The sequence below is a fragment of the Scomber japonicus genome, chromosome 17, assembly GCF_027409825.1.
Source record: "Scomber japonicus isolate fScoJap1 chromosome 17, fScoJap1.pri, whole genome shotgun sequence".
Taxonomy (NCBI): Eukaryota; Metazoa; Chordata; class Actinopteri; order Scombriformes; family Scombridae; genus Scomber; species Scomber japonicus.
This window is the reverse complement of record NC_070594.1, coordinates 5484320-5509748: the sequence shown is the minus strand read 5'-3', so window position 1 is coordinate 5509748 and position 25429 is coordinate 5484320. Positions and strand designations below refer to the sequence as shown.

The window sequence follows — 25429 nt, the reverse complement described above, 5'->3', positions numbered from 1 at the left end:
TACTTCCCCTCTTTGTTCTTTTTCCCGCCTTAGTTGATTACCTATTTGTTTCACCTGTGTCTTGCCTCCTTGTGTATATAACCCCGCCCCCCCCCAACCATGTCTTCCTTGCCAGATTGTCTTTGTTACCCTGTGTACTTGCTTTCTCGCGTTATTCCTGTTTGTTTTTTGGTGTAAGACCTGTTTGTTTTTTTGACCTCAGATTTTCTGCCTGCTTCTTGCCTGCTTTGTTTGCCTGATTCCTGCTATCCTTTTCGTGTATGACCACCTGCCTCCTCTTGGATTAAAGAACTTGCCTTACTGGACTTTGTACCTCTGCCTCGCTTCCCCTTCTGGTTTCCCTTAAATTCAGTCTGACATTTGGTTGCCACTTGGATTGACGCGTGGAGTGGATTTGAGCTAAGTTTAGCTGCACAGCATGAGCTTGTAGTAACTGACCAAGCAAAGTTTAAGAGGTTAATGTATTTGGCAAGTTGCAAAAACTGTACCGTACATACTGAATGTACTATGAGGGAAATACTCAGTGACAACGTCCCTACTCACAATTTGTTTTTCCACCAAAATATCCGATCCTGTAATAATATGGTTATGTTTTGGCACTGGTGGCACTTGGTTAAGTTTGGGGAAAGATTGTAGTCTTGGTCTATTACAGAAAAATTCAGCAGGCAGTGTTTTCTTGTGGTTGTTGTTTGTATGATCATTTCCAGGATAAATTAAGTGTTTTGTCCAGAAGAGGGTGCAGTATGTTAAACAGTAAAACCTTTGAGTAGGACACCTTTTGCTTGATGAATGTTTAAAAGTTCATCAACCAAAAAATTTAAAGATGAAATTTTAAAATAACAGTCAGCTGGGAGGAAAATCTTACATTGTGGGGTGATATGGCAACGTTTAAGGGACTGCTCTGCATCCAAATTCACGATTATTTGTTCCATTTGTACCTTTCCAAACATTTCCCTCCAGCAAGAGGCTGAGGTCTGTCAATACCAAAACCTCATACCACAAGAGCAGTTTCACACATTTTTGCACATTACATTGTACCGCTCACATTATGAACTTGTGAACACGTGCATATCTTGACAAATAGTGCTTTAAACTGATCATATATTTTATTTTATGTGCATAAAGACCTGTACATATCACAGAAAGGCTGCTACAAATTTTGTGAATCACTGGAAGGGCAGAAATCAGCGCCCTCTATTGAGTGAGGTTGGCAGAGACTGGTCAAAAAATACTCCCAAACCACTCTCAGAAAATATGAATTATCATTTTAGTTTTGCTCTTCTAAAAATGTGAAACATGCAAATTGTACCTGAATATATGAGATTTTGTTCCTGGTTCCTAGTTCTGTTCCTAGCTCTAAAATCCAGTTTAAGTTCTGAGTTCATAAGAAGAAGATTCCTGCATGAGTGAAGTTTACATTTTGACTGAAAATGTTTGATATTCATTTCTGGTCAGCTGACTCTCTCCACATCATCTGTGAGACTGAAAACGTCAGTGGTTGATGTCATCTCCTCACTGAACCACAGCTTCCTCCTGCAGCTGTATTTTTAGAAATGACTGCTGATTATTAATCTATCGTTGGACTCACTATGAGAAAGTTAACTATGAAAGACTAAACGGTAAATGCTGATCAAACTGAGAAAATTGGATAGATGAAAAGTTGATATTCCCTACTTACATCAATTCAGCAATTTGCAAAGGAGAGAAAAAATACACAGACCCTACTTCCTGTAAGTCAGTTCCTCAAAATGAGGAAATAACTTACAGGAAGTAGATTTACCATTTGTCGCTTACACGCACCACTTCAGAGACTCTGACCGTTATAAGCTGAGAAAGAGCAGAAAAAGAGACAGAAAGACACGATGGATACATTCAGATGGATTCAAATGGTTGTATTTGTGATACTGGAGCTTCAGATTAAAGGTAAGGAGACACAGAAAATACCAGAAACACTTTATTCATCTAGACAGCCAACAGCTGTTTGTTTTTCACCTGATGAGTTAAATGGACTCTTGAAAACCAAGAACCAGATACTTTTTGCAAACTGCTGTTGAATCTTCACACTTATTATAGACATGAAAGCCATATTTATATTTGTTCTTATTTCTAATGTTTCTATCTCATGTTTTCAACAGTGACTGGAGGGATTTCCTCTGTCATCGTCAGAGAGGGAGATGATGCCACTTTGCCTTGTAAACATGTGATAGCCAATCCGGATAAATGTAACAATACTTACTGGATCTTCAGCAATGCAGATCTGATCATACAAGGGCAGATTCAGGAAAATAGCAAAATTAAATCAGACAGACTGAGTGTTACAGCAGACTGTTCTCTGGTTGTAATGAAGGTCATGTCTGTGGATGTTGGTATTTACCATTGTCAGCAGCACAGATCAGGATCAGACACACAGGTTCTTCTGTCTACTTTGAAAAGTGAGTATTTACACAATTAAGTCTTCAGCTCAAACTGTCTTGTCAGAACAACATGCTGAAACATTACAATTATTTATAAAGCCATTTTGTCTTCATGTTCTTCACCAGTGGATGAACGTGAAGGAAGCGACAATATGGAGCTGTTCTGCTCTGTGCGGACACATGATACATGCAGACACAGAGTGACATGGCAGTATGAGGGTAAAGATGTATCAAACGATGGCTGCTACAGTACTGCAACATTTCCTATTTCTAATGTTGAGCTGAAGTCATCATATCATGAGCTATATAAGTGTGAAGTGATAGATGGTTTCACTAAAGAAAAACATCTCTTTTCCTTCAGCCCTCAGTCCTCAGGTGAGATTAATATTAGCTGTTTATAATCACCATGAAATGATGTGAATCACAACCTACATTTGTATATTTCTGATTTTCTTTCCTCACAATTTGTGTTTTTTTTGGGGGGGTTGTTATTGTTCTTCCATTTGTCCTGGTGACGACACAACAACAGCAACAACAGAAGTAACAATGAGAACAACTGTAAACAGCCGCAAACCAGGGACGAACTCAGCAACATCAGAAGGTAGCAACTGAACACTTTTTGTATTTCTTGTGAGAACTTTTTATCTTTCTCTCTCTCTCTCACAAAAGTATGACTGCCAGACCTACACTTGGTTGCAGGTGGACAGATATTCACAAAGAACAGAGAGCTGCAGCCAAAATGTATTGAATGTTTTTTCTCTCTTTCCAGTTTGGTGGCGGTACATCGTTGCAGCTGTGGGTTTAGTTGCACTCTTAATAATTGTTGTGGTTGTCATTAGATGGAAGAAAACTAGAGGTAAGAACATTCTCCAATTAAACTTTTATTAACGAGAAGTTTTGACAAACCTGGAGTTTCACTGTGGAAATCGACTCACTCTTTTGTCTTTTTAGGGAAGAAAGCACCGACAGATGAAGAAATGGTGAGTTTAAAACTGAATTATCAAATGTTTTTCTGACTTTGCAGAGTAAACAGCTGACTTACAATCACATTTTAAAAGGGGAAAGTTCACAAATCTTGAATGCAGAACCAAACCAACAATGAACTGATCTACTAACAAGTATTGTGTGTGTATTCCTGTGCCGTAGACCTCCGTTGTTGTCCAAAAACAAATTAAATCATCATTATGAACTTTGGACACGTTGGTTTGTTTAGGAACAGTTCCAAATATCAATAACAGCAATCATGTTTTCAGTCTCTGGAGAGTAGTTCAGTGTAAGATAGACGCCACTGAGCATGTGCAGGAACATGTTTACAGCTACAGTAGCTTATTGTGCTAACAAGCTCTTGATTTTGCACTATATTGTACATTATATTTAACTTTTGTATAAAGTGACATGTAGCACAACAAGCTACATCATTGTTATTAGTCTTTGGAGCTGCTTTTGTTTTTAAACAAAGTACTGAGACCAAACTCTTTATGGTGAAGGAACATGTCACCCACTGCAGTGATGTGACATTTGATAGTTTTTGGACAACTGAGGTCTACGGCCTACAGAAGTGGCCTATATATGGGGCCTTGGATACATACACAATACTTGTTAGTAGATACATTCATTTTTAGTTTAGTTTCATGGTTGATATTGAGAAACATAAAAAAAAATTTCCAGCTTTATCCTTTAAGTGTTAATCACATCTATAATGTCGCATTATTTTTACACCAGCCAATCAGAAGCATGTACTTTCTTTACTGTGTTTGTCCAGAGACTGAGCTCAAACCCTGCAGTGACTCAATCTGCTCCAGAACCCAGTCAGGACTCGGTGAGATCACACACACTACACACTACACACTACACACGACACACTACACAAAGTTATACTCACTGTTATCTATCTGTTGACTTCTGTGACTGTTGAGTTGCAAGAGAGAAGAAAAAGGAAGCTGATGCAACAGATTACATCAGAAAAGCTAGAATAGAAGGAGGAAGTCATGAGTGTCACGTGTTGGGTGTCACAGAAAAAAAAACCTCACACTCTCAGACAACTGTTAATGAACTTAAAAGCATTCAGAGATCAAACAAAACAAAATCAAATAGTAAAAATGTGTCAGTATAAATCCAGATGTTACTGAGCAGCCATCATGTTGTCTTCACTGTGTAGATTGATCCTGAAGAAGGTGTTTCCTACGCCTCCGTCAGCTACACCAAGAAGGCCAACAGTAAAGCCCGGGTAAGCTAAGTTATAATTCTATATTTTTCTTATTGTCAAAAATCCCATGTGCATACCCAAACCAGTAAATAAGTTCTGGTCTGCAGACCTCTGTTGTTGACAAAAAATACTATTAAAAACATGTAAATGAGTCACATCTTGTACTGGGTGACATGTTCCTTCATCACAAAGAGTTTCAGCTCGTTATTTTTTTTTGTAAAAACAGCATTGAAACAGACATTTTCAGTCTTAGTAGAGTAGTTCAGTTTAAGGCAGGTGTAAGAAAGGGTGGTTGTACTTATATGGTTATAAATAGGCTATTACTACAAACCACACTTTGAGGTTACTTCACATGAGGGTGAGCAGTACTTAATAAACGCACGCTCATGAGCTGCAACAGTAGATATTCATTGTGCAAGGACGTAAGACAAGACAAAACTATTGGCAACAAAATGTCTTTTTTCTAGAAGGGAGAGGTCCTTAAAAGTAAGACTAAAACCCACAGCTGTAGGTCCAGCTGTGTTTCAATTAACTCAAAACATGCATGAAAAGTAAAAAGGCTGTTCTTAAAACTATAAGGACAGCAACCAAACATAGACATGCAAATAAATCAAACCTATACACCCAATAAATTAACTAGAGACAGCATGAAACACAGCACTCAGCTTGACACAGACACCACTGAGCATGTGCAGGAACGTGGCTGTGTTTATAGAGCTTCACTTTAGCTTGTTGTGCTACTTATCAGAACCTCTTGACTTTCTACTACATTGGAATAACATCATTAATATGCAGCACAACAAGCTACATGTTACCACACATGCACAACAACAGAGGTCCAGGACACAGATATATCAGGCTTTGGATACAAGTACAACACTTATCAGTTGAGTTAGATAGATCAGTAGACCAAGTAGGTTCATTGTTAGTTTGGCTCTGCACATGAGATTTGTTGATAATAAGAAAAATATAAAATATGGAAAATCACCAGCTACAACCTTTAAAGTCTGTGTAAAGTGAGAATAAATATGTGTTCTGAGTTTGACATACCACAGAAAAGTGTGTTGTTAACCACCCTGCCAAATTTGAATGATTAAAAAAATCGCCAAATATATGAAATTAGGCTTCAAAGTTGTGTAAAACTCAGCCTCTTTCTCTGCTCCCAAACGCTGTGGGTGTGGCCTCCGAGTTCGCTGAAGCCCCGCCCCCTACCAAGTGTCACCTGTCAATCAAAGTCACCACCTCTACCAGAAACATGGACGCTATGTCTGAGAGCTTTCTGCTGCTAACTCAGCTGCTAGCTCGGCGGCTAACTCGGCTGCTAGCTCAGCGGCTAACTCGCAGCTAACTGGCTAACTGTAGACTGTAGTAGTAGTAGTGTGTGCTGAATGTACTTATACCCCTACAGCAGCAGGGGCGGGTTTATGCTAATCATTGCTGCGTTACGAACACAGAAATCTATATGTATTGTATGTTGTGATTGATATGTGTTGTTTTCTTTGGTTTTCAGGTTCAGGTTGAAGATGATGGTGATGGTGAAGGTGATGCAGTGACCTACAGCACTGTGAGAGTTTCCCCCTCTTCTGCCGGAGCCTCCACTGATCCCAGCAACATCTATGCTACTGTCAACTAACCCAACAAATAATAGACCAGCGTATTAATATCTTTACATTCATTGTACAATTGATTTACTTTGTTGTACATTTTAATTGTAAAATTGTATTTATATAGTTATATCTCCTGTAAGCCCCAAAAGGAAAGTGAGAATGTTTTCTTTGTGGAGATCCAATTTCTATGTCTCTTCTCTCCTTTGTTTATGACTCTTTCTGCCTGTTGCTTCTGCATTTGGGTCCATTTGCCTGCCTAACTGTGACATTATGACTGTACCATTTCATTAAATGGAAATATTTGAGAAGTCTTGTTTCCTGTCAGACTCTGTATTTTATGTAGTGTTGTACACTTCCTGTTTTATTTTGAAAGTGTAGTCTTCCCTTGTGCTGTCAGTTTTACTTCCCCTCTTTGTTCTTTTTCCCGCCTTAGTTGATTACCTATTTGTTTCACCTGTGTCTTGCCTCCCTGTGTATATAACCCCGCCCCCCAACCATGTCTTCCTTGCCAGATTGTCTTTGTTACCCTGTGTACTTGCTTTCTCGCATTATTCCTGTTTGTTTCTTTGTGTACGACCGGTTTGGTTTTTTTACGTCAGATTTTCTGCCTGCTCCTTGCCTGTTTTGTTTGCCTGATTCCTGCTAGCCATGTATGACCACCTGCCTCCTCTTGGATTAAAGAACTTGCCTTACTGGACTTTGTACCTCTGCCTCGCTTCCCCTTCTGGTTTCCCTTAAATTCAGTCTGACATTTGGTTGCCACTTGGATTGACGCGTGGAGTGGATTTGAGCTAAGTTTAGCTGCACAGCATGAGCTTGTAGTAACTGACCAAGCAAAGTTTAAGAGGTTAATGTATTTTGCAAGTTGCAAAAACTGTACTGTACATACTGAATGTACTATGAGGGAAATACTCAGTGACAACGTCCCTACTCACAATTTGTTTTTCCACCAAAATATCCGATCCTGTAATAATATGGTGTTTTGGCACTGGTGGCACTTGGTTAAGTTTGGGGAAAGATTGTAGTCTTGGTCTATTACAGAAAAATTCAGCAGGCAGTGTTTTCTTGTGGTGGTTGTTTGTATGATCATTTCCAGGATAAATTAAGTGTTTTGTGCAGTAGGTTAAACAGTAAAACCTTTGAGTAGGACACCTTTTGCTTGATGAATGTTTAAAAGTTCATCAACCAAAAAATTTAAAGATGAAATTTTAAAATAACAGTCAGCTGGGAGGAAACTCTTGCATTGTGGGGTGATATAGCAAAGTTTAAGGGACTGCTCTGCATCCAAATTCAACATTTATTTGTTCCATTTGTACCTTTCCAAACATTTCCCTCCAGCAAGAGGCTGAGGTCTGTCAATACCAAAACCTCACACCACAAGAGCAGTTTCACACGTTTTTGCTACATTACATTGTACCGCTCATATTATGAACTTGTGAACACGTGCATATCTTGACAAATAGCGCTTTAAACTGATTATATATTTTTGTTTACATATATACACACATTTTATTTTATGTGCATAAAGACCTGTACATATCACAGAAAGGCTGCTACAAATTTTGTGATTCACTGGAAATGGCAGAAATCAGCACCCTCTATTGAGTGAGGTTGGCAGAGACTGGTCAAAAAATACTCACAAACCACTCAGAAAATATGAATTATCATTTCAGTTTTGCTCTTCTAAAAATGTGAAACATCCAAATTGTACCTGAATATTTGAGATTTTGTTCCTGGTTCCAAGTTCTGTTCCTAGTTGATTCCTGCATGAGTGAAGTTTACATTTTGACTGAAAATGTTTGATATTCATTTCTGGTCAGCTGACTCTCTCCACATCATCTGTGAGACTGAAAACGTCAGTGGTTGATGTCATCTCCTCACTGAACCACAACTTCCTCCTGCAGCTGTATTTTTAGAAAAGACTGCCGATTATTAATCTATCGTTGGACTCACTATGAGAAAGTTAACTATAAAAGACTAAACTGTAAATACTGATCAAACTGAGACACTTGGATAGATGTAAAGTTGATATTCCCTACTTACATCAATTCAGCGATTTGCAAATGATAAAAGATTGTTACACAGACCCTACTTCCTGTAAGTCAGTTCCTCAAAATGAGGAAACAACTTACAGGAAGTAGATTCACCATTTGTTGCTTGCACGCACCACTTCAGAGACTGTGACCGTTGTAAGCTGAGAAAGAGCAGAAAAAGAGACAGAAAGACACGATGGATACATTCAGATGGATTCAAATGGTTGTATTTGTGATACTGGAGCTTCAGATTAAAGGTAAGGAGACACAGAAAATACCAGAAACACTTTATTCATCAAGATAGCCAACAGCTGTTTGTTTTTCATCTGATGAGTTTAGTGGACTCTTGAAAACCAAGAATCACTTTTGAAAACTGCTGTTGAATCTACTTTTCTTCATACTAGCTATAGGCAGGTAGCTGTATTCATATTTGAGCTAATTTCTCATGTTTCTATCTCGTTTTTTCACAGCAGTGACTGGACAGTTTCCCTCTGTCATCGTCAGAGAGGGAGATGATGCTACTCTGCCTTGTAATCATGTGATAGCCAATCAGGATAAATGTAACAACACTTACTGGATCTTCATCGATTCAAGTGGAATCACTGCAGATCTGGTCATACAAGGGCAAATTCAGGAAAATACTATAATTAAATCAGATAGATTGAGTGTTGCAGCGGACTGTTCTCTGGTTGTAAAGAAGGTCATGTCTGTGGATGTTGGTCTTTACCATTGTCAGCAGCACAGATCAGGATCAGACACACGGGTTGTTCTGTCTACTTTGAAAAGTGAGTATTTACACAATTTAGTCTTCAGCTCAAACCGTCTTGTCAGAACAACATGCTGAAACATTACAATTATTTATAAAGCAATTGTGTCTTCATGTTCTTCACCAGTTGATGAACGTGAAGTAAGTGGCAATGTGGAGCTGTTCTGCTTTGTGCGGACACATGATTCATGCAAACACACAGTGCAGTGGTGGTATGAGGGTAAAAATATGCATGAAGACCTGCACATATCAAAGGGAGTCTGCCGCAGTGATGTGATATTTCCTATTTCTAATCTTGAGCTGAAGTCATCATATCATGAGGTGTTTAAGTGTGAAGTGACAGATGGTTTCACTCAAGAAAAGCATGTGTTTACCTTCAGCCCTCAGTCCTCAGGTAAGATTAATATTAATATTAGATGTTTATAATCACCATGAAATTATGTGAATCACAACCTACATTTGTATAATCGTGATGATAGCATTCTTTTAGTTACATAAGGTATTTTCTTTCCTCACAATTTGTTTTGTTTTTTTGGGGTGGGGGGGTTGTTATTGTTCTTCCATTTGTCCTGGTGACGACACAACAACAGCAACAACAGAAGTAACAATGAGAACAACTGTAAACAGCGACAAACCAGGGACGAACTCAGCAACACCAGAAGGTAGCAACTGAACACTTTTTGTATTTTTTGTGAGAACTTTTTATCTTCCTCTCTCTCTCTCTCTCTCACAAAAGTATGAATGCCAGACCTACACTTGGTTGGAGGTGGACAGATATTCTCTTCTCTAAGAACAGAGAGCTGCAGCCAAAATGTATTGAATGTTTTTTCTCTCTTTCCAGTTTGGTGGCGGTACATCATTGCAGCTGTGGGTTTAGTTGTACTCTTAATAATTGTTGTGGTTGTCATTAGATGGAAGAAAACTAGAGGTAAGAACATTCTCTGATTAAACTTTTATTAACGAGAAGTTTTGACACACCTGGAGTTTCACTGTGGAAATCGACTCATTCTTTTGTCTTTTTAGAGAAGGAAGCACAGAGAGATGCAGAAATGGTGAGTTTAAAACTGAATTATCAAATGTTTTTATGACTTTGCACAGTAAACAGCTGACTTACAATCCCATTTTAAAAGGGGACAGTTCACAATTCTTGAATGCAGAACCAAACCAACAATGAACTGATCTACTAACAAGTATTGTGTGTGTATTCCTGTGCCATAGACCTCCGTTGTTGTCCAAAAACGAATAAAACTAAATTTAAATGAACCACACTGTTTAACAGAGTAACATGTTCCATCATTATGAAGTTTGGACACATTGGTTTGTTTAGGTACAGTTCCAAAGACTAATAACAGCGATCATGTTTTCAGTCTCCGGAGAGTAGTTCAGTGTAAGATAGACGCCACTGAGCATGTGCAGGAACATGTTTGTGTTTACAGCTACATATCACGACCTCCTGATTTTGCACTATATACTATATTATAAATAACTTTTGTATAAAGTGATATGTAGTACAACAAACTACAAGAATCATATAGAACTGCTCTCTGGAGACTAAAGACCTGATCACTGTTATTAGTCTTTGGAGCTGTTTTTGTTTTTAAACAAAGTACTGAGACCAAACTCTTTATGGTGAAGGAACATGTCACACACAGCAGTGATGTGATATTTCATAGTTTTTGGACAACAATGGAGGTCTACTGCCTAGAGAAGTGGCCTATATATGGGGCCTTGGATACATACACAATACTTGTCAGTAGATACATACATTTTTAGTTTAGTTTCATGGTTGATATTGAGAAACATAAAAAAAAAATTGCCAGCTTTATCCTTTAAGTGTTAATCACATCTATAAAATCGCATTATTTTTACACCAGCCAATCAGAAGCATGTACTTTCTTTACTGTGTTTGTTCAGAGACTGAGCTCAAACCCTGCAGTGACCCAATCTGCTCCAGAACCCAGTCAGGACTCGGTGAGATCACACACACAACACACGACACACTACACAAAGTTATACTCACTGTTATCTATCTGTTGACTTCTGCATGAGACATAAAAAGACTGTTGAGTTGCAAGAGAGAAGAAAAAGGAAGTTGATGCAACAGATTACATCAGAAAAGCTAGAATAGAAGGAGGAAGTCATGAGTGTCACGGTGTCACAGAAAAAAACCTCACACTCTCAGACAACTGTTAATGAACTTAAAAGCATTCAGAGATCAAACAAAACAAAATCAAGTAATAAAAGTGTGTCAGTATAAATCCAGATGTTACTGAGCAGCCATCATGTTGTCTTCATTGTGTAGGTTGATCCTGAAGATGGTGTTTCCTACGCCTCCGTCAGCTACACCAAGAAGGCCAACAGTAAAGCCCGGGTAAGCTGAGTTTAGGTATACATGGTGCTGTTACTGAGTGAAGGAAAAACACATTTATGTAAAGAGTATGGCTGTGTGATATATTCTCTATATTTTTTCTTATCGTCATTAAATCTCATGTTCGGACCCAAACCAGTAAATGAATTATCTCTGTTCTGTAGACCTCTGTTGTTGCCAAAAACACTATTAAAATACATAAAGGAGCCACCATTGTACTGGGTGACATGTTCCTTCATCACAAAGAGTTTTGGCATGGTTATTTTTTTTGTAAAAACAGCACCAAAACACTAATAACACATATTTTCAGAGAGTAGTTCTGTTTAAGGCAGATGCCACTGAGCATGTGCAGGAACGTGGTTGTGTTTATAGAGCTTCTCTTTAGCTTGTTGTTCTACTTATCAGAACCTCTTGACTTTCTACTACATTGGAATAACATCACCACACATGCACACTGTTCCCAGCGTAACAATGAACTACTCACTCAAGGATGAAAATGTGATCACTGTTATCAGATTATCGTGACCAAACCCGTTGGAATGAAGGAATATCTCACCCAGCACAATGACATAGTTATTAGACATGTTTTTAATAGTTTTTTTTGGACAGCAACAGAGGTCCAGGACACAGATATATCAGGCTTTGGATCCAAGTACAACACTTATAAGTAGATCAGTTGAGTTTAGGCTTCAAAGTTGTGTAAAAATCAGCCTCTTTCTCTGCTACCAAACACTGTGGGAGTGGCCACTGAGTCTGCTGAAGCCCCGCCCCCTACCAAGTGTCACCTGTCAATCAAAGTCACCACCTCTACTAGAAACATGGACGCTATGTCTGAGAGCTTTCTGCTGCTAGGTCGGCGGCTAACTCGGCAGCTAACTGGCTAACTGTAGACTGTTGTAGTAGTAGTGTGTGCTGAATGTATTTATACCTCTACAGCAGCAGGGGCGAGTTTATGCTAATCACTAAATCCTGAACACACACATCTTGAAACACAGTTTGTGAAGCCTAGCTCCACAATTCAAAGCTAAATGGTTGAAATGCTTTTTACACCTTTTTTTGAAAGAAATGTATGACCTATTTAATGTGTTTAGAAGAAAATGTCTGAATTCACTTTACATGGTCTTTAAGTAAATAATAGAAACACAAATATACTATTAGTCTCTTTGTTTTTAAGGACTGTGATATCAGTCAGTGTGTCCAATAATGTGGCACTCATCCAGCAAGCAAGTCAGATTTTCAAGACATTTGTTATGATCAGTTATAGCCTGCCAAGGATAACTCATGATGTTTTGTTAGTGACCACTTCACTTTTTCTCTAGGACCACCATGAGACGATTATATGTTATCTTCACATGTGATATTTCATCATCTAATTAGCAGATAAAAGCTGGAACATGGTGAACATTTCAGTTCTTAGATGGGCATAACATTATTGTGTCACATGTTGAGTACATTTATTGTATGTTGTGATTGATATGTGTTGTTTTCTTTGTTTCTCAGGTTCGGACTGAAGGTGATGCAGTGACCTACAGCACTGTGAAAGTTTCCCTCTCTTCTGCCGGAGCCTCCACTGATCCCAGCAACGTCTATGCTACTGTCAACGACAATCCCAAAAAATAATAGATTTACTGTGATGCCCATTTTAATTCTAAAATTGTATGTATATAGTTAAATCACCTGCATGGAAGCCCTGAAAGGAAAGTGGAACACAGATCAAGTTTTGTGCTATGAGTGAAATGTTCAGAAATGTATCTAGATGTCCACCAAAAAATCAGATTCTGCATTAAAATGGTTATGTTTTGGCATTGGCGGCACATGGCTAGGTTTGGGGAAAGATTGTGGTCTTGGTTTAATACAGAAAAAGTCAGCAGGCAGCAATTGCATTTGTCAAAGCAACATAACTGGTCAAATAATTTAGTTGTATATTAATTAAATTTCTACGAGACAGGGTTGCTCTCATTACGCTCTATGTGACGCATACTGCTTTAATTCCTGCAGAGAAGCTGTGTAAAGACTATGTTTTACCTGTTGCTTGTTTTTTGGAAAACCATGACTTCTTCTAGGTTGTTTTTATTTTTATGATCACTTCTAGGATATATTGTTGTTTGTCCAGAAGCAGGTTAAATAGTAATGTTTAAGTAAAAATAATGCATGTATGTAGAAAGTTGGATTTGATGCTGTATTCGTGCTTTAATACAATGTGCAAATAACTGCTTGTAACAACATTCAAATAAAGAATGTAGTCAACAAAGTGTTCATCTTCATTAACATATTCCTTTCTGGTAACAACAGTCTCAGAGATCTATTAATGTGATTTAAGCCTAATATTTAGAAAAGTAGAAATGTGATGATTTTTAACTGTGTAGAACGATCCTGATGTGTCAGTTGTTTAATCTATGCTTTGTACAGCAACATAACCCAAGTGAGGTAACAGCTAAGTGAATTCATCATCCATTTCAGCACCATGGACAGCAACTTTACAAACCTCTTCATTCACAAGCGCCTGAAGTTGCTCTCAGTTAACATGATCCACATGTGCTGCAGGGAGGCGTCTGAGTTTTAATTCGGCTGGTGGAAAGTGGCAGTAGGAGGATGTTGAGGGTCTGTGGGACGAGCTAATCACAGAAGAGTTAGGTGAACATGCCAGCTTATGATTGAGAAGATGTGAGATAATGAATAAATGGACAGGGATAACTTGAAAGTTGGGAGGACAGAAAACGAGCTGGACTGTAGGATATGAAGCCTTGGCTCAGTCACACTATCGAACTTCACTACATTTTCAAGATGTCTTCTCCATAATTAAAATATACATTTGCCCTCTCTCCACACATATTGTATTTTGTTGTTATAGGCTGGGCTGCTGTCATTCAGAGTTTGAAAGAAGCTAACTGAATGATTGGAAGTTTTTCACATGAGTCAAAGCTTGTGAAAAACAAAGCTTGTTTTCTCGATATTAAGAGATAATCAACTCATTATCACAATAAAGCAAAAGGTAATTTCCTCTTATTAATGTTTATCAGAGATCAGGAGTGCCATGGCATCTTGACAACTGTAGCAACTGTGGCATGCATCATGTAGGAAAAGTACCGAACAATACCCATCAGGCATTTTCATTTTATTAGACTTAATGTGAAAGTGAGGTAGAGAGAGAGAAAGAGCCACCTGAAGGCTTCTTATGCTTGATCTATACAGCGATGAGTCTAATTTGTGATAAATGATCTTATCTTGAGAAATTGGTCTTTCATTTTCCCAAGATTACAAGATAAATTAGCTTGTGATCTTGAGATAATGGCATTAAACAAAATCATAGCAAGCGTGGCCGTTATCTGCTTCCATATGAACCTTATAATACAAACTTGGTCATCATTAGAGGATAAAACCTCCACAGTTTAGCTGATGTTGTAACCAAAGTCAAACCTCAACACTTCCCTGTCGGTTCTTACAAAATACATTTAACTGGAATGAGGAACCAACAACCACTAAAATATTACCAAATTTTGTACGTTGCACCACACTGACACTAACTGTTCGATCAGTGTCAGAACAACACGATGGGTGAATTCAAATGGATTAAAATGTCTTTATTTCTTATTGTGCTGCTTCAGTTTGGAGGTAAGGATACATTTAATACATATTTAACTTAAAGGAGCATTGCATATGAATATATCCTGCTTATGTTCACTTTAACTGTGACGATAACAGTCATTTCCTCATTACAGCTAATTTCTTCATGTGTCTCTCTGTCGTCTTCTCAGCAGCAGTAACAGGACAAGATTCCTCCATCATTGTCAGAGATGGAGATAGTGCCACTTTGCCTTGTAGAAATGTGATAAAAAGTCAGGACAAATGTGACAGCACTACCTGGATGTACAGTAGAGTAGAAATGTCACCACTAGTAGAGCTGATTAAACTTGGGCAGATTGGTGCAAATGCCAAAGCTAAATCAGACAGACTGAGTGTTACAGCGGACTGTTCTCTGGTTATAAAGAACGTCACAGTTGAGGATGTTGGTCGTTACGTCTGCAGACAGTTCGACAGATCAGGACGACAACAAGGTCCAGACTCTCGGGTTCATCTGTCTGTCGTCATCAGTGAGTATTTACATAATTTCTTTAAGTTTTCAGCTCTTCTTCATCTTGTTAGAAGTTCATTTTACTCTTGTTGTCTTAATCTCACAATATTTCCCCAGTTGATGAAGAGAAGGATGCTGATGATAAGGTGACATTATCCTGTACTATGTTGACATATGGACAATGTCAAGGCAGCGTGGAGTGGCAGTTTGAGGATAGTAAGGATGATTTCACAGACGTGGAGATGTTTGGAGTTCCCTGCAGAGTCAGTGTGACATTTACAGCTTCCAGTCGTGCTCAGAAGTCAAAATATTCAGAGTTATTTAAGTGTAACGCGACTGAACGTAACAGTGGTGAGACAGTGCTGTGTAACCTCGGCCCTCAGTCTTCATGTGAGAAAGAGGGTAAGTTTGGATTTAAATATATATGATGACTGTTTCTCAGTTACTGCAAATGGTATAAAATGTTATATATCATCATCTTTTTTTGTGTTTTCTTATTTCATTTCATGTTCAACTATATCAACAGGAAGCACGACAGGAGAGGACGAGACAACATTTGATGGTCCAACAAAACTACCCGGTAGAGATATTATATCATCTTTTGTTATTTTATGTCATATTCAGCTAAATCACATCAATCTTGTACTCAGCAAGTTAAAAGTGACCCCAACATTTCCAGGGATGAAATTATCTGTCCATATGAGTCCAAAGAGCACCTGTTTTTCAGCAGCCTTATTATGCAAACATGATCCAACCACCAACGCTCTGCTGATGTTGTAATAGCAGTTACAAAATGTTTTGCTGCAATGAGGAACAAACAATTAACTAAGTAAACCACTAAGTTTTAACTGCATTTGCAACTCCACTTTCTCAGTCGTCCCATAACAACTAATACCTTTTAATCTTTATACTTTTCTACTTTGTACTAATGAGGATGATTTTGTTCAATAACTGCCAGATGTGGAAATAAGCAGCTGTTTATTGCTCATGTCAGTGTTGTGTTCACTGCTTGTTTCTGCTGCCCCCAAGTGGCCAAAACACTCAGTTAATGAAGGTTTAACACACATTACAGATCACAAGTGAGATTTGTTGTTTATTTGAGAATATCTCAATTAAACATTTCAAAAATGTTTTCCATCAGCAGAAAATGGGTATAGAGTAAATACTGTATATCTTAGCATGAATTTCTTTCTGATGATTAAAACCTCCAATTTTTGATTCATTTGTTTTATATGACACGTATACAACTTCACCTCTTTTATTTTGACTGCATACACAAACCTGCTCCTTAAAATGCTTTTAGTTTGACAAAAGCTCTTAAATGTTTATATTCATCGACACATTTCTATTATCCACAGCTTGTGCAGATTGTTCTGCTCTGATCTACACAATGTTGGTGATGCGTGTGGTTGAACTCGTCCTCATCACTGTTGTTACTGTTCTCATCACTGTTGTTGCTGTTCGTCACTTCAGAGCTGGAGGTGAGAAAATGTTCACCAACCTTTGTTCAGTCTGATTAACACAAACTGTAAGTTTAGAGCTGAAATGTTCCTCTGATTTGTTTAGCAGGGAACCAGAGACCACCTGATGACAACACTGTGAGTTGATGTATAAAATCAACTAATAACGTCCATGTTACTGTAATGCAGGACTGTGAATGTCTCACTGTTTGTGTTTGTGCAGGTTTCTTACTCAGTAAGAAGCGGAACAGCGAGGCGTTCAGGTGCAGCAGCCAGTCAGGTAAATATCTTATGGTGCGTTCAGGGTCTGCTGAGTCTGTAAAACTTTTTTTTTACATTTCTCAAAGTCAGCTGGGAGGAAAATCTGGTAGTTTGGGGTGATATAACAAAATTTAAGGGACTGCTCAGAATCTCAATTCAACATTTATTTGTTACATCTTTACTCAGAATCTTGTTTTTCTGTTTTTCACAGATGCATCATGGTGAATATGACGATGTTACGGTGAACTATGAAAATTAGGTCTCTGTCTGACTCCACAACTAAAAACAAACAGCTTCCACAAAGACATCACCTTTTTTTAGGTGTTGAAAAGCTTAAAATTATCTTCCAGCTTAACAATTTAGAGTCCATTTCAAAATTTGACTCATTCCTTTTGTAGTTGTAGCTTTGCCTGAGTTTCTATTTTTATTTTATCTCTTTACATGAATTTTCATTTATAGTATTGCTGTAAACATGTTTGTTTGTAGTCCAATATATTTTATAGACTTTATAATGTTTGGTTGAATGAGCTTTAAGCCTTAACAGAGTCTATTTTCCTTAACTGAGAAATAATGTGTAAATTAAAACAGCTTGATAATCACCTGAACTATATATGATGTATTTTGTATTATGACTTTAGTGTAAAAGGTGAATATGGTTTGCAATAAATAATATCAATTTTAAGAAAAAAAAAAGTCTTGTCTGTTGTATTCTTTCCTAAACGAGCGTTGTTATAATTCATTCAGTTTGGTTCAAATCTTATTTGCAAGATATTTACTGTTATGGATGCATTGTATTGGATTTTTGCTGATATTTAACATGCTGATACTTACCAACTTGTTTTTTGGCCCATTGATCATGAACATACTGATATATATACACACATACCCACCTGGCTGAGGAGACTATTAAGCATAGATTTCACTAAGTATGATCAACAAAGACAAGACATGAAGGAGGAGCTTTAATAAACCAAGTGGGTGGAGCAGTAGAGTTTTCTTTGAGTTAATTAGACAGACAGGTTTAATGATTAGGATTTAATCTGTGATCCACACTCTGGACCAGAAGGTGGCAGTAATGCTCTCAATATGCTGGTTGCAAAATGCACTTATAAACCAAAAAGAAGAAGTTTCTTTCAAACACAGTGGTGCATCCTGTCAGCTGTGGTGTTTCCTATCTGTGCAGACAAACAGACCTGCTGCTTCTTCCCACTTTAACCTGAATACTAAAGTGGGGCTCAGTCCTATGGAGGGATCCACAGCCTGTGGAGGAAGCACTTAGACTGAGAGGGTCAAACAGTCTGTGGAGGGAAGCACAGCCAGTCAGCAAAGGTGAAGTCATTTAATATTCTTAGTATCATGCATCCTTACTGTGTCCATTGTCTCTGCATTAATGTAGAGTTCAGGGTCAATTCCTGGGCCTCTAATGTTAAAATGTGAGCTAGAACTGACTCAAATATCGTACTTTAATTATGTGAATAGCCCAAATTTCATCCCATTCATCAAAAATAACACTTAAGTCATAGACAGATCAAAGGTCAGTGCTTCTGTTGAATCCCTCTTTTAATTTTTGAAAAGTCATCAAAACCTTGGTATTTGTCATCAACTGTGACCTAAACTTGAACAGCCACATCAGCATACACACAAAATTAGCCTCCTACTGCTCGCACATCTACGGTGATGATTAAACGTTTCTGCGAGTGCATGAATATGATCACATATTACAATGAAAGAAGACAGGCGAGTAACAGAAAAGCAACCAAATCTTTCTAAATGAATGATTGACAGGTGTTAGCAGCATATGACTCTTATGTAACTCATATGTACCTGCCTGAACTACTGTAAGTCTCTACTCAGTTTATATTAAAGTTCAATTAAGAGAGTGACCCCAAAAATGTAGCCATGAGTTCAAAGAGCAACTGTTTCTCTTATGTGTTCATAAAGTGTTTGTTTCCAGGAGCTTTATGATGCAAACTTGATCATCATTAGAGGATAAAACCTCCACAGTTCAGCTGATGTTGTAACCACATGTAGGTGTAAACACTTCTGTCTTAGTTCTTAGGAAACTATATTTAGCTGAAATACGGAACCACTAAAATATTACTGCATTATTTTGTTCTCAGTAACTTTATGTTGCACCACATCAGATTCTGGTAGGAGGAGTTTAACTGGCTTCTGTGTTCATGTGTGACGTCAAACAGGATTTAACCAGCTGTATTTTAGTGTCTTATCAGTTCAAACTTCCTCAGTCCTCCTCCAACCAAACCAAGTCTGAAATGATGAAACCTGTAACAGACTTTCTTAAATCTACTGACTTCTTTCTGTTTTTACTGCTAAAACTTTGCATCAGCTCACATCAGTGGTTTTAATGTGTTAAACTGCAAAGTAAGAAGGAAAGTAGTGATAATGTTTCGTATGTGTGTGGCTGGATGGTTCAGCTAAGAGTAAGGAAATTACAATTTTATTAAAAAATATTATCAATACTTTCCCTGTGCACAGAAAGTAGGAGATTAATGTGAGCCAGTTTCAAAAGAATAACATAAATAGAGCTTGTGAGAAATGAGAAGTACTTTGACACATTGACACTTTGACCACAGCAGAGAGGAGGAGTGTTGTGGTTGTAGCGGATGTGTGTCAACTGCATCAACTCATACTGTGACGTTTTCTGCTCTTGTTTCACTGTGACTGAGGGAGGAGTTTGATCCGTCCAGCCAAAGGAGCAGTGGCTTTTATCTTCACACTGAACTTTGGACTTTTGACTTGATTTTTTGGCTGTTTCAGTATCTACAAGACATTCAATTCAGAGAGAATAGAAGTTAATAGGCTGTGTCTTGAATTGTCTTGAAAAAATATTCATTTCCCTATAAGGAAGTGGTCTTTACCAATAATAGGAAGTACATGCTGTATCTCTGTTAAAGAGGCACTCGAACAGACACGTCGACCATTCAAAGCAACAACATGGTTGAATTCAAATGGATTAAAATGTCTTTATTTCTGATTGTGCTGCTTCAGTTTAGAGGTAAGGATACATTTAATACATATTTAACTTAAAGGAGCATTGCATATGAATATATCCTGCTCATGCTCACTTTAACTGTGATGATAACAGTCATTTCCTCATTACAGCTAATTTCTTCATGTGTCTCTCTGTCGTCTTCTCAGCAGCAGTAACAGGACAAGATTCCTACATCATTGTCAGAGATGGAGGTAGCGTCACTTTGCCTTGTAAAAATGTGATAAAAGGTCACGATAGATGTGACAGCACTACCTGGTTGTACAGTGAAATAGAAAGGTCACCACTAGTAGAGCTGATTAACCTTGGAAATATTACTAACGATGCCAAAGCTAAATCAGACAGACTGAGTGTTAGAGCGGACTGTTCTCTGGTTATAAAGAACGTCACAGTTAAGGATGCTGGTCAGTACACCTGCAGACAGTTCGACAGATCAGGACGACAACAAGGTCCAGACTCTGAGGTTGATCTGTCTGTTATTAGCAGTGAGTATTTACATATGTTTTCATGTTTTCAGATCAAACTGTCTTGTTAGAACAATATACTGAAACATTACAATAATTATGATTACAGTGATGAAGTTAATTTTACTCTTTTTGTCTTTCTCTCACAATATTTCTCCAGTTCATGAACACAATGATGCTGATAAGGTGACATTATCCTGCTCTGTGTTGAAATATGGACGATGTCAACACACAGTGGACTGGCTGTATGAGGGTATTACAGATAAACTGGATAAAACAACAGCTTCCTGCTTTGCCAAAGTGACCTTTAAGACTGGCAGTGTTGATGAGAAGTTATTTAAGTGTAAACTGACTGAACGTAACGGTGAGACACGGCTGTGTAACTTCATCCCTCGGACCTCATGTAAGAAACAGGGTAAGTTTTTTTTATTTTGTTGGATTTAAATTTATACAATGATATAATTGTTTCTCAGTTACTGCAGATGGTATAGACTAAGATATTTTTGTCATCTTTGTTTGTGTTTTTCTATTTAATTTCATGGTCAGGCAAATCAGCGGACACAGAAAACACGACAAGAGTGGACAACAACAACACGTCTGCAAACAAGGATGATGATGATGATGATGATCAAGGAAAACGACTCGGTAGAGACTCAACATATACACACATCTCTTCACAGTATTCTGGTGTCTCTTTTACGTAGGGATTGGTTTGGATTTGGTAAAAAGAACAAAAGCGTCTTGGAAAGACAAAACAAGCTTTATACTTATTTAATTAATTTCTTTAACATGCTATTAGGATCTGGTTGTTGTAGGGTTAGGGTTAGGGTTAGGGGTTAGGGTTAGGGTTTAGGGATTAGGGGTTACGGGTTAGGGTTAGGGGTTAGGGGTTAGGGTTAGAGGTTAGGAGTTAGGGTTGGGGTTGGGGTTCAGGGGTAGTGAGATAAACTTAAAATGCACTGGCCTACAGACTTGGGCTATAACTGTTTTCTTGGTGTGGTGTGATGGTGTGGATGGTGAATGGGGGAATGGGAAAGTGATATGTGTATGTATAATAGTACAAGTGTACCTGCACAGGGTTAGGGTTAGTTGTAGTATACAGTAGTCATGCATTAATTTTCTTCCTGGATGTTTAACTAAAATGTGTTTCTTCCATCTCTAGAGTGGTGGTGGTTCCTTCTAGTGGCGGTGGGTTTACTCATCCTCTTAATAATTGTCGTGGTAGTCGTAAGACGGAGGAGGAAACCTAAAGGTGAGCTCATTCACAGATTCAACTTTTACAAATAAGAACTCTTGATTAAGCTGAATTTCCTCTGTGGAAGCTAAAGTCATCGCTCTCATTTGTCTCACCAGGGAAGAAAACAAAGATGGATGACGGCACTGTGAGTTTAAAACCTTTCAGATCTTTATACAGTTGTGACTTTCAATTATTGTATTTAGAATATAGCTACAGATGGATATTTGAAAAGGCAATAAAAAAGAAGTACAGCATGACTATGACCCTGCTAGGATTATAGATTAATTTACTTTACTATCAAATATGGTTTACATTATGCTCTATAATAAGTAGCCATTGATGTAAATGGAAAATTGTGAGTAAACTATTTTGGGGCAGTTAAACCCTGTGACTCGGAGACCAGGAAACTACACCCACTACAGTTACACCCAATGTTACTTATCTTTTTTTTTTAAATCTAAAATGGACCAATGAGTGCATTTTTTTCTTTAAATGAATGTAACTTCCCCCTGCAACAGAGAAAAGGGGAAGTTGGTCCCCGGGCGCTGCACAGTTGCAACAGCTCTTCCTAATACTCAGCGTGCACCCTGTATGTGTGATAAATAAAGTGCCTTTACCTTTTATAACTACGCACATAAACTTACACTAGAATAGAGTAGAAGCTCGAAGCAGAGAGTCATGCATGTGAATGACTGCTGTGAATAATAAAAGCACGACTAGAGATCATGCAGACATACCAACACGAACATGAAGTAAGGGAGTTAAAACATGACTTAGCATAAATGTGATCAGCCATCATGTTTCTTCACTGTGCAGGTCGATGCTGGAGATGTTTCCTACGCCTCCGTCAGCTACATCAAGAAGAATGACAGCAAACCTCGGGTGAGCTGAGTTTGGCTTATGATCCCTGAGGATGAATGCAGTTGTGCTATTTGTGTCTGTGTCTCACTATGAGGAACTCCCCTCTCATTGACTCAAAGTCTCTTAATCACTCACCATGCATATAAAAAAGGAACTGACTCAGCATCTTTCTAGTGTGGTTTTCTAGTACGGTTCCAGGAACGACCTTTTCCATTACAAGAAGGTACCTACTGAACATGGGTGGGGTCGTCATAGCACGGCTCCACGAAACTGCCATGACTTCGTTTTATACGCGACACAAACACATAAACAATGGAGGACATGGAGGCGATGGTGTACTTTCTGCTGTATGTGGCTTTCTCTGTTTTTTTTTTGTGTTTCCACTAGGGATAGTACCTGGTACATGGTACTTTTTTAGTACCTGCTCTGCTGAGGTTCCAAGCGAGCCGAGCCAATACTAAATGTGACGTCAACAGACTGTCGGCTACTAAGTGGTTAGAAGAGTTGTCGCTGGAAGAGTCATGAGCCGTCCCACACAAGAATCAAACCCGGCATTTTTAAATACCAGCAACAGCGTAACAGCGGTTCGGTTTCTCTTCTCTTGCTTTGTGTGTGACAGAAAGCCACATACAGCAGCAAGTACACCATCGCCTCCATGTCCTCCATTGTTTATGTGTTTGTGTCGCGTATAAAACAAAGTCACGGCAGTTTCGCGGAGCCGTTGCTATGACGAACCCGCCCACGTTGAGTAGGTACTTCTTTGTAATGAAAAAGGTCGTTCCTGGAACCATGTTGAGTCGAGTCGAGCCGAGTAGTGCTGGAACTGTGTAGTGGAAAAGCGCCATTTGTCATCCGTCCAGTCATCGGATATGACATGACCTAGGTATTTAATTTCCTCACACACAGCAAGAGGACTGTCAGACAAATAACAGGTTGGAAAAGTTGATTTCTTATCCCCAGCGCTTCTAACTATCATAATGTGACTTTTCTTAGAGTTATACTTTATGTCATAATCAAGGCCATATTGAGAGCACATCTTCAACATCCGCTGCAGCCCAGCACTATATGGACAGAGCAAGACCAGGTCGTCTGCTTACATAAGATGATTAACAATGGTGTTGCCCACAAGACAACCAGTTTCAAGCCTATTTAACTGATTTGATAATTCATCCATATAAACATTGAATAAAATAGGAGATAAAATTCCTCCTTGTCGCACTCCGTTACTAACACAGAATGGAACAGAAACGACATTGTCCCATTTGACCTGAAACGTTTGATGGGCATACCAAAACACTAAAATTCTCACTAAAAATGTAGGGGTACTTCTATCTAACAATTTTACAAACAATTTCTTGTGATTAATTCTATCAAAAGCCTTGGACGCATCAATAAAACCATAGAAATACAGATGAATTCACATACACATACAATGAGCCTCATGCAGACTGATGACTCCACATGCACCGAACCACCCAAATCATCATTTCTGTAGGTAGTGATGAACCTACAGAGAATTATCAGTGACTCTGCAGCTCCTATCAGCTTTATAGAGCTTTGTAGTGAGTTTCAGCTCATTGTTAAGCTGTTCTTTGTGCTTTGGTTCACTCTCAGTGCTCTCATGGTGTCGTTTTATGAGGGAAAAAGCCACTGTACACTACATGCTCAGCATCAAACAGGCAAACAGACACAGTTATCAGTAGACTATAGCTGGTGAAGACAGAAGAGCATTTAGATATTTCTCTCAGGAGTTGGTAGAGAGTAAAAACAGAGCTAAAAGAGAGAGAATACTGGACTTTACAATCAGCAGGTGGACAGAAACACGACTCCTAATGAATGGTAATGTTGATCAGTAACTGCTGGATGTGGATATAAGCAAGAAGTCAGCCATATTAACTTATAAAATATTGGTCAGCGTTGTTTTTACAATTTGCTTCCACCCCAAACTAGATTATTAATAGTGAAGCATCAGAGTTAGAGCAGCATGTTACTGTTGTAGCTGCTGGAGGTGGAGCTAGTTTACACTACTTTATATACAGTTAGCTAGTTTAGTCCAGTGGTTCCCAACCTAGGGGTCGGATTCCTTCCAAAGGGTCACTGGATAAATCTAATGGGGCGTGAGATGATTAATGGGAAATTTTGTCATTATGTTGCATTGCCTTGAGTCGTCTTTCATCATTTTCCACAGAGCTACCTCTTGTTCTGCTTTCCTCTTGCGTTCTTGAGTCATTTATGTATAATGCTGTTCCTCTTTTGCGTCACAGGTTCAGACTCACGATGATGATGATGATGATGATGAAGGTGCTGCAGTGACCTACAGCACTGTGAAAATTTCCTCCTCTTCTGCCGGAGCCTCCACTGATCCCAACACCATCTACGCTACTGTCAACAAACCCAGCCAATAAGAGACCACAGTATAGTAACAGTCCATATCAGTACCATAGATTTCATTAGAGTTGTACTTTACTGTGTTATTGATGTGTATTGATCCCCATGGAAACAAATAGTGCAGTCCTAATCCTAGAGAGCATTTATATTAATTTATATGCTTGTATATAGTCATGATGCTGTAAACCCAGTTATGCTGTTTAATTTCTTCTATGAACACGTGACCTCTGTTTCCCTCTTATAATTATTTAAATAATCATTTTTCCAGGCAGTATTGTTACT

At 38.4% G+C, this 25429-nt stretch overlaps 1 protein-coding gene across 1 annotated transcript; it reads left to right on the top strand.

The window, feature by feature from the left end:
• Positions 1-20068: 20068 nt before the first annotated feature.
• On the top strand, positions 20069-25429 carry LOC128377499 (uncharacterized). Its single transcript, XM_053337452.1, has 8 exons — positions 20069-20203; positions 20347-20682; positions 20822-21076; positions 21208-21306; positions 21824-21913; positions 22015-22043; positions 22715-22780; positions 25024-25429. Exons 1-8 carry the CDS (start codon positions 20143-20145, stop codon positions 25162-25164), a joined length of 1077 nt encoding a protein of 358 aa, XP_053193427.1. The 5' UTR covers positions 20069-20142; the 3' UTR covers positions 25165-25429.

Excerpts from the sequence above, each read along its gene's own strand:
- LOC128377499 (XM_053337452.1), top strand. The coding sequence starts at position 20,143 with ATGGTTGAATTCAAATGGATTAAAATGTCTTTATTTCTGATTGTGCTG. Across the intron at positions 20,683-20,821 it reads TGATCTGTCTGTTATTAGCA|TTCATGAACACAATGATGCT; the intron begins GTGAGTATTTAC and ends ATATTTCTCCAG. Across the intron at positions 22,044-22,714 it reads CAAAGATGGATGACGGCACT|GTCGATGCTGGAGATGTTTC; the intron begins GTGAGTTTAAAA and ends TTCACTGTGCAG.